At 38.1% G+C, this 11,920-nt stretch overlaps 1 protein-coding gene across 3 annotated transcripts; it reads left to right on the top strand.

Moving 5' to 3' along the window:
- Positions 1-1,248: 1,248 nt before the first annotated feature.
- Positions 1,249-8,886, top strand: GNPDA2 (glucosamine-6-phosphate deaminase 2). 3 transcript variants are annotated; one of them, XM_082281481.1, is made up of 7 exons: positions 1,249-1,368; positions 2,786-2,953; positions 3,262-3,359; positions 3,830-4,012; positions 4,324-4,508; positions 4,602-4,776; positions 7,928-8,886. In XM_082281481.1, the coding sequence occupies exons 2-7, from the start codon at positions 2,826-2,828 to the stop codon at positions 7,984-7,986; spliced, it is 828 nt and encodes a 275-aa protein (XP_082137607.1). In that variant the 5' UTR covers positions 1,249-1,368; positions 2,786-2,825; the 3' UTR covers positions 7,987-8,886. The 3 variants fall into 3 exon arrangements, with proteins under 3 accessions (XP_082137607.1, XP_082137606.1, XP_082137608.1); XM_082281480.1 differs by having other exon boundaries at positions 4,324-4,776; XM_082281482.1 differs by lacking the exon at positions 3,262-3,359 and having other exon boundaries at positions 2,786-2,949.
- The last annotated feature ends 3,034 nt before the right edge of the window (positions 8,887-11,920 follow it).

An 11,920-nucleotide genomic window follows, 5' to 3' on the forward strand; every position in this document is an offset into this window, starting at 1 on the left:
CATCATGCTCTAATAAACTGAGCGAATCTCAGTCTTGCCAAAAAAATGTATCAGTATGCATGAGCACCCATGTAGGACCCCAGATTTCTTCTCTTTTTTCTTTTTTTTAAATAGAGTCTACTTTATTAGCTTCCCTTCTTCTACCCTTCAATCATGTTTTTCTTCAGACAATTACGCTTTTGCCCAGTAAACAGATTGATCCTGGTCTTCTATTACACATCTGTTTAATTATAGCTTAGCTAAGGCTATGGAATTACTTGACTGCTTTTAAAGCAAAAAGAGAATCACAGAGCCACAGAATTGTTAGGGTTGGAAGGGACCTCTGGAGATCATCTGGTCCAACCCCCCTGCCGAGGCAAGGGTCACCTTGAGCAGGTGACACAGAAATGTGTCCAGGTGGGTTTTTGGTCTCCAGAGAGAGGAAACTTCATGACCTCCCTGGGCACCCTGTTCCAGTGCTCTGTCACCCTCAAAGTAAAGTTCTTTAGCTCAAGGTGGAATTTCTTGTTTTAGTTGATGGCTGTTACTCTTTGTCCTTCTGCTGGGCACCACCAAAAAGGATCTGGCACCATCCTCTGACACCTGTCTTTGAGATATTCATATGCATTGATGAGACCCACTCCCAGTCTTCTCTTCCGCAGACTAAACAGGCCCAGCTGCTGCAGTCTCCCCTCATAAGAGAGATGCTCCAGACCCCTCATCCTTTGTGGCCTCTGCTGGACCCTCTACAGTAGCTCCTTGCCTTTCTTGCACTGAGGAGGCCAGAGCTGGACACAGCACCCCAGAAGCGGCCTCACCAGGGCTCAGCAGAGGGGTGGCATCACCGCCCTCGACCTGCTGGCCACACTGTTCCCCATGCATCCCCTGGCTTCCACTGGCCCTCCTGGCCGCACGGGCACTGCCGGTTTATGGTCAGCTTGTGGTTCACCAAGACGTTGATGCTTCACCTCATTAATTTTTTCCAGCAACTACGCACAGCTTCTTTCGTAGCTGCATCACGTAAATATTTAAGTTATAGGGGAACCTTTTCCCATTAAGATCTCAGTGTGCTCCGCAGCAAGGAGGCTCCAAGAAGAAGTTCGTGCACAGCCGTGCTCCAGGCTAGAGCGCCCCGAGCCCCGGCAGCTCCCGGGCTCCTCGGCTGGAGTCGGACGAGCGCTCCCTCGCTCCCGCCCGCAGGCGCCCGGAAACGGAGAGCGAAGAGGAGCCCATTTCCCGTCCTCGCCTGCCGCTTCCGGGTCGCGCGCCCTGTTCCGCTGGAGGCGGCGGGGCGGGAGCTGCGGGGCGGGCGGAGGTCCCCGTCCTCCTCCTCTTCTTCTTCCTCCTCCTCGTCCTGGTGCCGCTCGTGGCCGCCGCGGGCTGTGCCGGGTGAGCGGGGCCGGGCAGGGCGCGCCGTCGTCGGCCGTGCGGGTGCCCGCGGGCGGGGGCAGGGGAGGCCGCAGGGCCCGGGGCTGCTGTGCCGGCGGCGTTTCGGCTGCAGGTCTCATCCTCTACCTGTGTAGGTTTATCTATCCCCCCCCCCCCCATCGCCAAACAAAACCAAAAAATAAGTGGCCTTAGCCAAAATCCGCGGTGATTCTGGTGCTGTCCGCGGGTCCCTGCTCCCCGTGTTCCCACGTAAAATTGCTGGGATTTTGAGAGGCCACCCTAAAGCCGCGGAGTCTATTCCTGCTGGCCTGCTTTTCTTCCTCGGGGATGTGCGTTAACTCCTTTGGGTGTCTGTGGAATAGCGTTTCCTCGGCAAAGGTGAGTGTGACTTGTCACGGCTCAGCTGTCCAGGGAGAGGAGGCGGCAGAGGCAGCACACGGTGATGATCACTTTCTTCCTTGTTTAGTGGGACAAACATGGTACCCTCTTAAAGTACTTCAATTCACGTTTGTTTTAAAATCACTTTGGGTCAGCTAAGAGTAGCGTGTACATAGTTGGCCCTAGGCTTCTAGCAGCTGTTGTGTTCTGGCTAATGCCGAGCACACCCACACCTGGGAACAGAAGACTAACACATCACAAACTGGTGAAAGAGCCTCAGTCTTTCGGGTAATTACCTGACTTTGTTAAACAGAAACTCGTGGAAAAATGAGTTTCACTTATATGCAGCAGATGCTTTTATACTTCTAGCAACCAAGCTTGTTTTCTGGATATTAATCTTAAAAGTTGATACAATTGCACTCAAAATAAAGTCCTTTAAATTTCTGTTTAAAGTTATGTGACAAAGAAAAAACGTGACCTCGTGAGTATTTTTTTCTGTGAATTGCAAACATTTCAAATATCTCTAACGATTTAACATTTTTTTTTTGCAGATTAATAAAGTTACTGAAGCATTGTTAAGGAGCTAGAATGGGAGTGAAAGGAGTCTTGATTATTTAGTCCCAGTTAGGTATTTTGACTATAGAAACATGGGATTACTCTGGGTCTTGTTCTGGAAGTTTTAGGCATTCAGCTGGTCATAAGAAACAGGAATTAATCTTGGTATTTGAGTATTTCCTCTTTTATAATGGTAACACTTGACCAAAATATTGAAGTTTAAAATGGCTTGTTCTCATCTTGTTTTAGCTTTTTCTTATAAATTGCTTTAAATTAGTTTGTGGATTTTAATAAATATTTTGACTGTAATCGATCGTTTGGATTCTGTGGCTTTTCTTTTGATTGTCCAACTTGAACTGCAAGAGTGTGGTATGCTAATGCAAGTCATCAGTATGAAAGATGATTTTTTTATCTCCTCTGTAATCTAAGAGTTTTACAACTACTCTTGTGGTGCTTATTTTTAAAACTTCAACATTTTCTCCAGGTTTAAGTTTATTTTATCATACAAGTTCCTCACTGCCACAATGAGGCTAGTAATTCTTGAAGATTATGATCAGGCTAGTGAATGGGCAGCCAAATACATCTGTAATCGTATTATCCAGTTCAAGCCGAGTCAAGGAAGATATTTCACGCTTGGTCTACCAACAGGCAAGTTTTATTCAAAGTCTTTGTAAATAAATAAGCCTAGAACAATGTTTGTATCATTGCTATCAGATACAGTAATTAAAAAAACATAAGTATTATTTTTGGTAATGTTCTAAATTTTTTATTTTTAAATATGGATTTGATTTCTGTGAAAAGTTGTGGTAGTTTGAGAAACTGATAAATACTAAATGAGAAACAACAGATTGCTTGTATGTTGAAAAGCATTGTAGCAAAATTTGACTGTGAATGCATTTAAATACACTAAAATGTTGTGCAGATACACAGAACAGTAGAAAAACTTTATTTAACAGGGAGTACACCTTTGGGATGCTACAAAAAGCTGATAGAATATCACAAAAATGGAGATCTCTCTTTCAAATATGTAAAGACTTTCAACATGGATGAGTATGTAGGTAAGATGTGCTATTATTTGAGAACACACTGTACTTTTTCTTTTTTTCTCCTTATAAAAACTGTTAAATACTTTGTCAAAGCACCAGTTTAGTCTAGTATGTTTGTACTTCTATATTAGACTGCTGTCCAAGCATTTTTCTCTATTTCTTTATCTACAAAAATGCAAAAATAAACACTGGTCTAAATTCAGTGTTTCACAATACTTCTGTAGACATTATATTGTCATGTAATATTGTGACTGCATTTCTGTTGAAGCCTTTACACTCTGTGATAAGATGTATGTGAAGGGAATGTAAACCAATTACCTTGTACATGCCAACAGGAAACCTTTGTTCTCGACGTAGTTTCAAATCTTGCTTTATTTGACTCAGGTTTGCCTTGCATGCCTTACACCAGTTACATACAGACTAGAATTAAGGCTGTTTGGTTAAATCTTGTCATGTGGTAATTTCACTCTAAATGATTTCAGGGCTTCCCAGAAATCATCCAGAGAGCTATCACTCCTATATGTGGAATAATTTCTTTAAGCATATTGACATAGATCCGAATAATGCCCATATCCTTGATGGGAACGCACCAGACTTGCAGGCGGAATGTGATGCATTTGAAAAGAAAATAGAAGAAGCAGGGGGGATTGATCTGTTTGTTGGAGGTATGAGGAAATGCTCTATGGTTAGTTACAATTCAAGCATGTAAACCAATTCTTTAATCACCATTTTCATAACTTGACTAAAACCCAGATTTTTCAATTATTGTGTAACAAAGTTCTATAACTAACAAAGAATCAGTAAAAATACCAAAACAGAATGGTTGGTGTCCAAGTTTCTAATGATTTAAGTAAGTTTTTATTGAAAATGGGGAACCAAAAGGAAAGGATGAGTCCTTTTTTATTCATTTATAATGTGTGAGGATGTGTGTTGATTCTCAGGCCTGGAATGATTTATTTTTTTTAACTTTGAAAAGGCATTGGTCCAGATGGCCACATTGCATTCAATGAACCCGGATCAAGTTTGTCTTCAAGAACAAGATTAAAGACTTTAGCAATGGACACCATTTTGGCAAATGCTAAATACTTTGATGGAGACTTATCTAAAGTACCAACTATGGCGCTAACAGTTGGTGTGGGTACAGTGATGGATGCTAGAGAAGTAAGAACTCATTTAGTTCTAGTTGCATGTGTGTTTTCAAGATTAGTTAGTATTGCTACTGGGACTGAAAGTAAAGAGACCTTTGTTTTGCAGGTGATGATTCTTATAACAGGTGCGCATAAGGCTTTTGCGCTGTACAAAGCAATTGAAGAAGGAGTCAATCATATGTGGACAGTTTCTGCTTTCCAGCAACACCCTCGCACTATCTTTGTGTGTGATGAAGATGCTACTTTAGAACTAAGAGTTAAAACTGTGAAGTACTTTAAAGGTGAGCACTGAATCAGAGGTTACATGTGTTTACGCAAAACCAACAGCTTTGAAATTACATTGATTAAGTCTGAGCCTTCTGCAGTCACTAATGTATAATGTTATATAGCCAAAATATTAAATATTAACTGATTTCTTGTGTTTGGAAAATTGCCAGGAGGCATAATTTGTGCTACCTACATTCCAGACAAATCTACTTGGGAAGAGTATTTCCTTTGCTTCTAGTTTTAAACAATAGTTTGGTAATCTTTAATTTCAAACTGCAGCAATCTGGTGTTCCAGATTGCAGTTCTTAAGTATACTAGAAAGTTTCACTTAAAGAAAACTCAATACATTTATTAATCCTGATACATATCCATGCTGCTTTTGCTATGTGATGTAATGTGATGTCTAGTAAACTGTGATACAGACTTCGAAGCCACCTGAGGACATTTTTCAGGTGCAATTAGCATAACAATCTATACTGACTTTGAAAACATTTCACCCTTTTACTATGTTTTTCGTATTTATAGTAGATATACAGGGGCAAACTTAAAGTAAGTCAGGATGTTTGATAGTAATTGAGACTTCCTACGCTGAATCTGTTTCACTGAGAGTGTAGAAGCTGAGAAAAATAATTTCCTCCTGACTGTATTAGCACAGCACATGCAATTGTGTGACTCAGTTGTCTTTCTCACTAGCCTGGGTACCTGCAGTAGCTGAGGTATCAGAGATCAAGATTGTAATTTATTAAATTCTTTTTTAGAGCATTATATCACCAGTGCTCATACATGTATTAGATTACACTTTGGACATTTCTGTGGTTTTTACCCTGATACCTCTTGTGGCCAACTTGGTAATTTTGGATTTTTCAGTATGCTGTTCTCTGCTATGTATTTGTGGGATAGGAGGAAGGGTTAATCTTTGCATGTATCACACTGCTCGAGAATACTTACTGTTGTTTTCAAAGATGAACTTCTCTGACTGCTTGGATAAGTTTTAAACATTATCCTGTATTTTATATAAGCAGAGGCTTTGCTTGGTAAATACAAACCTAATGTAGAATCACTAGGAATGAATGACACTGAACATTGCTTTAAAAACATCAAGGGCTACAATTTATGAATGTGTGCTATTGTGTCACTGTAATACACAGCAATAGAATTTTTTAAAAGATAATTTACTTTAAACTTGCTTAATTTTACCTACTCTCAAATCAGCGATATTTTTTCCCCTTGTAAGATGGAGAAGAAATCAGTGTGGGTCAAATTTGGAATTTTTTCTGAATCTTGATCTTCAGGTTAGACTTCTTAGGGAAGCTAGGTAGTTCTTAATACTGCTGTTTGTGGTAATGATTTACAGGGATTTTTCACCACTTAAAAATTTCAATATGAAACTGCAGTATTTTTGGTTTATAATCAAGTACCACACTGGCTGGTAAATAGATCAACCTATTCAATTTTTTTCTAACTTTCTGAAAACCTATTTATTATAGATTAAAATTATCAAGTGTACTTATGGTCTTACTGTAAAAGTGAAAATACCTTTCTTGAAGAATGAAACAGAAGATGAATTTTGAATTTACTAATTTGTCTGTGGATAAGTTAGTTCAGGATAGTTTTTTTCCATATGCATGCTCCTCTTAAAACTGTATGCAGAAATCTGTTTATTCACAGCATACTTGAATATACAGTGGGACTTTCCTTTGAAATAATTGTTTTGGCATCTATGAAGTCTGGTGCATTCCTTTAAAAAAATAATTTGTTTCTCACTGTTTTTCCTGTAACACTTTCACTAACAGCATTTAAATATTTTTCATGAAGTATGGCAGAAGCAATACTTTGTAACCATTTTTCATGCATCTAGGAAGTGGGTAGTTATTTCCTTTTCATTTCCCCTTTTTAGAAGAGGAAAATACTGGTAGGAAATTAAATGTTCTAAAGCTCAAAACATGTTTCTAGTCTGAGCAGTGTATGCAGCTGTTACTCTTTCTGGACAAATGACTTTTATGTCAAATGTATACTTAAGGTTTTGTCACTGTTACACTGAAAAGTATTAGACTTGATCTAACATCTGCATTTTATATTAAATAATCACATAGTGATTATTAATAGATGCTGCATAAGATGCCTTTTTTTGTGGTCACCTACAGCAATGACCTTAGATTGTATAGTTACTCAAATTTCACGTTGCTGCAATGACACTAAGGTTGCCACCAGCTGCATCATGTAGCAAAGGTATTTGATTCTTTGCCACAGGTAATAACTAAAATACGCAGTACTGCGAGATTTCTTTCTTGGTTTTTAAGAAAATTAATGTTACATATTTTAATTTTAGAAGTTGAATCTTTAGTTCAATGCTAAAGTGGACTTTTACTTTGCAGATTGTGAACACTTATCATTACTGTTATTAGTCCTTAAGGTGAAATGAGGTTAAAAACCTGCCTGTGATCCAATGTCATACATACCTAGATGTAGGTAACATTTTTACTAAGTTATAGCAAACTTAAGAGGGAAGCATCTTTTTTATTCATTGCACTTCAGCATTTTCCAGAATTAAAGGAGTTGAAGAGGAAAAAAAATAACCCCCTTAATTATAGCTATGGAGGACTTGTATATGACAAAAAAATTGTCCAGCTAGAACAGAAGACAGTTGAACTGCTGAAATTGGGTCTGCATTAAGAGTCTGGATAATTTAATTTGATTTTGCTGTCTAGGACCACAAGTACATGATTATAATAATGACAGTATTACCAGAATGCTAGAACATTGCAAAAAAACTCAAGCTGTGGAAGTCTCACTATGTGTGCCTCTGATTCTTACGGCAAATTGTGGTGTGAGGGAATTACGTTGCTGTTACGCAGTTTTAAATACACAAAAAAAGATGTATTCAGTTCATTTGGAAGTATTCCAGATGTGCTTTTTGGGTCTGTTATCAGAGAACTGTCTTGTCCCTCCTCAGCTGGTACTGAATATGTCATTAGTATGCAAGTGATACAGGAATATATCTGCTGTCTCTGATTTTGAACTACTTTAAATAGCCATTGTTGTTCTCTTCAGTGAACTATTTAAAATGTATACTTTGAAATTAAACTCCAAATAAAATTATGGATAGAAGGACATGTTAACAAAGTATAACTAATGTAAAGCTGGCATTGTTGCTTTCCCCCCAAGGTTTAATGCATGTGCACAATAAGCTTGTGGACCCACTGTACAGTATGAAAGAAAACTGAAAGAAGATTGAAGAGGAACTCCATGTGGGTCAGCAGCAACAGTTTTAGGTAGCAGATGAGTTCACTGCTATGCAATATGCTGAAAACTGTTTAAAATGGGAAATCCTAGGTACTGTATTTTTAAAAAGGTCCAATATCTGTACATTCACATTCCATCTGTTTGCTGTGTTGTGCATTTTGCTCTAACATTTGGAGCTCTGCTGTTGGCTGGTACATCACTAAATGGAACAGAACAACTTGGGAGAGACTGCATGTTATGTAGAGAGGGGAAAAGCAGAGCACTTACTCTAGCACAGCAATGTAATGCATCTGCCTCGTGTTAGAGATGATGACACTTCATTTCCCAGAATTTTTAATTTTTGGCTTGGTTAGTGTAACTACATTTTGCATTTGTGTCTCTAGGCAGAATGGTTTTGGCCTTTGTTAATACTATGGACTTGTAATAGTTGTACAATTTCTACTGTGAAATGTTCTGTTTACATATATCTAATGTACACTGAGCTTTTGCACTTGGTTGCCTTAAATTTGTCTTAAGCAGTTTTTGGGCATCTCAAGTCCTGCTGTATAGTCCAGGCAAATGAAAACACAAAAACAGTGCCTAAAAATGCACCAAATTCTTGAAAGTTACAACTTGCTCCATGGATAAAAATACTAAACTTCTACCATAGCACTTTTTCCTCTCATGTATTTCAAATTACTTTAGGATTTTTATATTTTTGGTAATCAAGCTTTATACATATGGAAAAATGTCAGTGTTCCTTCCTGGAGGTACCTATTCAATTATATAACTGATATTACAATTAAATGCCTGAAAAGAGGTTAATTTACAGGACTATCATGTCTGCAAATGATCATTTAAAGCCAACTGTTAATCACTTTTTCATTGTATCATTATAAACATTGAGCTGTTACAAGGAATGTTATTTCCTACTTTGAGTATAAGTAAAACTTAAATATAAATATCTTCATTTCAAAATTGTTTCATTTCTAATAAAAATTGTCAAGAGTAAATACGTCAGAATTTCAGGGAGTGAGTAGGCACCAAAAGAGGAAGGTGAGAGTTTACTGATGAAGACTTTTTTTTTGGGAAAGCCCTTGTGTAAAATACTCACTGCAAGAAAGTACAGCCAAGTGTAACTTCAACAATTTAGCTTTTCACCTAAATGACAGGCATGTAGTCTTTTTTTACAAATCACATTATCTCCTCAGAGTCGCATCTAGGCTCACCCTTCCCATAATAGTCTTACAGGGTCCTTTCAAATCGGGACTGTTCTCTGCTTCTGTGAGAGTACAAAAGCGTGGAAGAGTCTGTCTATAGCAGTGTAGGAAGCCAGGCCTGGTGTTTCAATTCTCAATAGTACAGTGAACATCTACACACTTAAAACAGGCTTTCAGCTTTAAGACTCAGTTTATGCACCTGTATTTTTGAAGCATAATGCAACACTGTAGGGGGAAAAAAGTTGAAAAGACTGCCTTGCAGGAGAATGCTGTTACAGGTAGTGTATGATTCAAAATGCAGTGTTAGGTTTGCCATTCTTACCCTTTACAGCTAAGCAAGTTTATAAACAATTCTATTACAAAAAGCATGAAACTAAAAGTAGTCATGAATTTAGGTTACTATTAAAGGAATTGAATCATGTTTTTATCTTAATGATCATCATCCTTCTTGTGGCAAAATGGAGAATTCTATTGAGGAAGCAATATTCTTTATTCCACCACACCTTCCAGTCATGCCTTGCTTGGCAACCTTACCTACTAAAGCCCTCTGTGTTCTCAAGACATGCGAGTCCACAGAATTAGTGTCTTTTCTCCCTTTTAAACTACTGGACCTTCTGTGAAACACAGGCCACTTAAAATACTTGAGTATCCACCTTGAGTGCATCTGGGACTGTTTCTGCCTCCTTTCATGAACATTTTTTGGCTGTTCTCCAGCTTGTTTCTCTTGTTAAACTATTTTTTTTAAATTATGAGTGCTATAGGATGTAATTTTTTTAAGTACTACCACACTGTTTCCATTATTCCACTCTTGAAGATACTTCGAATCATTTTATGAAATACCAGTTCTTCAGGAGAGTACCTTCCAAACTTCTAACTACTAAGAGCAAGTAAATCCTTTAAGTTGCATAAAGTTTAACCTGTTACTCTGCAGTAATGGCAAAGTAAGCATTTTCAAGTTCAGTAGGTCTTAAGAGTAAATTCTAAGTTAGCCTAGCACATCCACATTACTATTTTATTCTTTTTCTCAGTAAAATTTTAATGTATTTTCAAAGGAAAGGGGGAAAAGAAAAAGTGACTAGTGTTTGACACTAAGTACCTGATTCTAATACTTCATGTACTGTAAGAGTACTAACCAGTTCATTTAAAGTCCTTGTTCTCAAAACTGATGTATGTACAAGTCCTCTCAGAATTAAGACTAAAATTTGTATTTTTTTTCTGCCTCAGGTGACTATAGTAAGGCTAGAACAGATTCTCAAGGCAGCTTTATCCATCTATGTAACTCATACAAGTAGGTAACATACACTTGATGTGTCAGTCAGTAAGGATATTATTTACTGTTTGGATACCCTCTAGCTTACCTTTAGCTTCTGCCTTATTCCTCAGTACAGAACCAGTGCTTTCTTTTAGGTCTAGTTCAAAGGGTGGGGAGCTTGTTTTAGCTCCTTTGCTCCTTGCATGTATCCCTGCATCTGTAGTTCCTTAAATGCTAGCTTTTACAGGGAGGAATAATAAATATGTTAGAACGCCTTTATCCACAGCAGCCTTCCATTCTTCAGGGTCAGTAGCAGCAGCTTAGGTACCTTTATTCGAGGTACAGGTACCTTGTTCACATCCAGATCTTTGGCTTTTCAGTACACCTGAAACAGCTTCAAATTAAAAAAAAAACAACCAGCCACAAACAGAGAAAAGCCCCAACAAACCATTGAAGTATCAGAATTCCCTCTTGCCTTTTTCTGTACTCTGAAACTAATACAGGTTGAAAGGGAACATGTCCTGAACGTGTCCTGTTCAATTCCATCCCTCCAAAGATTTTCCCAATTCATCTTTGTACGTAGGCCGAAATAAAACAACTAGCTTATGATTAAAGTGTAGTAACAAGCCTAAATTTAAGGGCAGACTTTCCTGGTGATTGAGTACTTTAGGAGGTATGACTAGCAATTTGTTCTCTAAAATATATTTAGTAACAAGAAATGAAGATTGTGAAGAGCTAAACTAGTCCCTGAAGATCAAAAAATAAATGCAGCTTAAAAGCTGAACTAATGGTAAACTTACACACTTGAACAAGTTTAAAATAAACAGTGTGGGACACTCAAAAAGTTTTGATTTTTTCATCTGATGTGGTTTCCTCTTAAGTTCTTTTTACTCAGAGTTTGAATTGAGATGCAGGAGATTGAGTATTCTTGTTTGGACTTAGTTGTTTATTATATCTTATCAGTAACACAGATACACAGAGAGTGCCTCTTTGTTGGAAGGGTGGAAAATGGCCGTGAGTTTTACTTTTCCAAGCTTTTTAACCAATAATGAGATATGTTTTTACTTAAAATCCAGTTAATAACTTTTCATGTTCTGCAGTGCGGAGCTTTTGACCCAATGGCAGAACATTCAGGTTTGTGAAGAAGGAGGAGAAGGAAGAAGACAAAAATCCACACCCAAAATCTTCCATGTTGTAACCTATTCTTACCTATATGTTCTAAACCTAATTTTCTACATTTCTACATATTTCACCCAGTGACATAACTTTTAATTACACAGCAACAACCTCAGTGTTACCACACAGTTTAGGAAACTTTTCCCAGGGTTTTGGATTGAATATGGTGTTTCTGAGGATCACTGCCTCTCAGCACTGAAAGGCTCAAACTCAGAATCCAGGATTCCAACAGTTTCCCAGCATCACGATTTTCCGACAACAGCAACTTTAGAAATAGTAAAACAGGAA

The sequence above is a fragment of the Coloeus monedula genome (assembly GCF_965178545.1).
Source record: "Coloeus monedula genome assembly, chromosome: 5".
Lineage (NCBI taxonomy): Eukaryota > Metazoa > Chordata > Aves > Passeriformes > Corvidae > Coloeus > Coloeus monedula.

Bases quoted from the DNA above. Each gene is read 5' to 3' on its own strand.
- GNPDA2 (XM_082281480.1), top strand. From the start codon at position 2,826: ATGAGGCTAGTAATTCTTGAAGATTATGATCAGGCTAGTGAATGGGCA. The intron at 2,954-3,261 runs GTTTTATTCAAA...TTTAACAGGGAG, and splicing joins CTTGGTCTACCAACAGGCAA to TACACCTTTGGGATGCTACA. The intron at 4,013-4,323 runs GTATGAGGAAAT...AACTTTGAAAAG, and splicing joins GATTGATCTGTTTGTTGGAG to GCATTGGTCCAGATGGCCAC.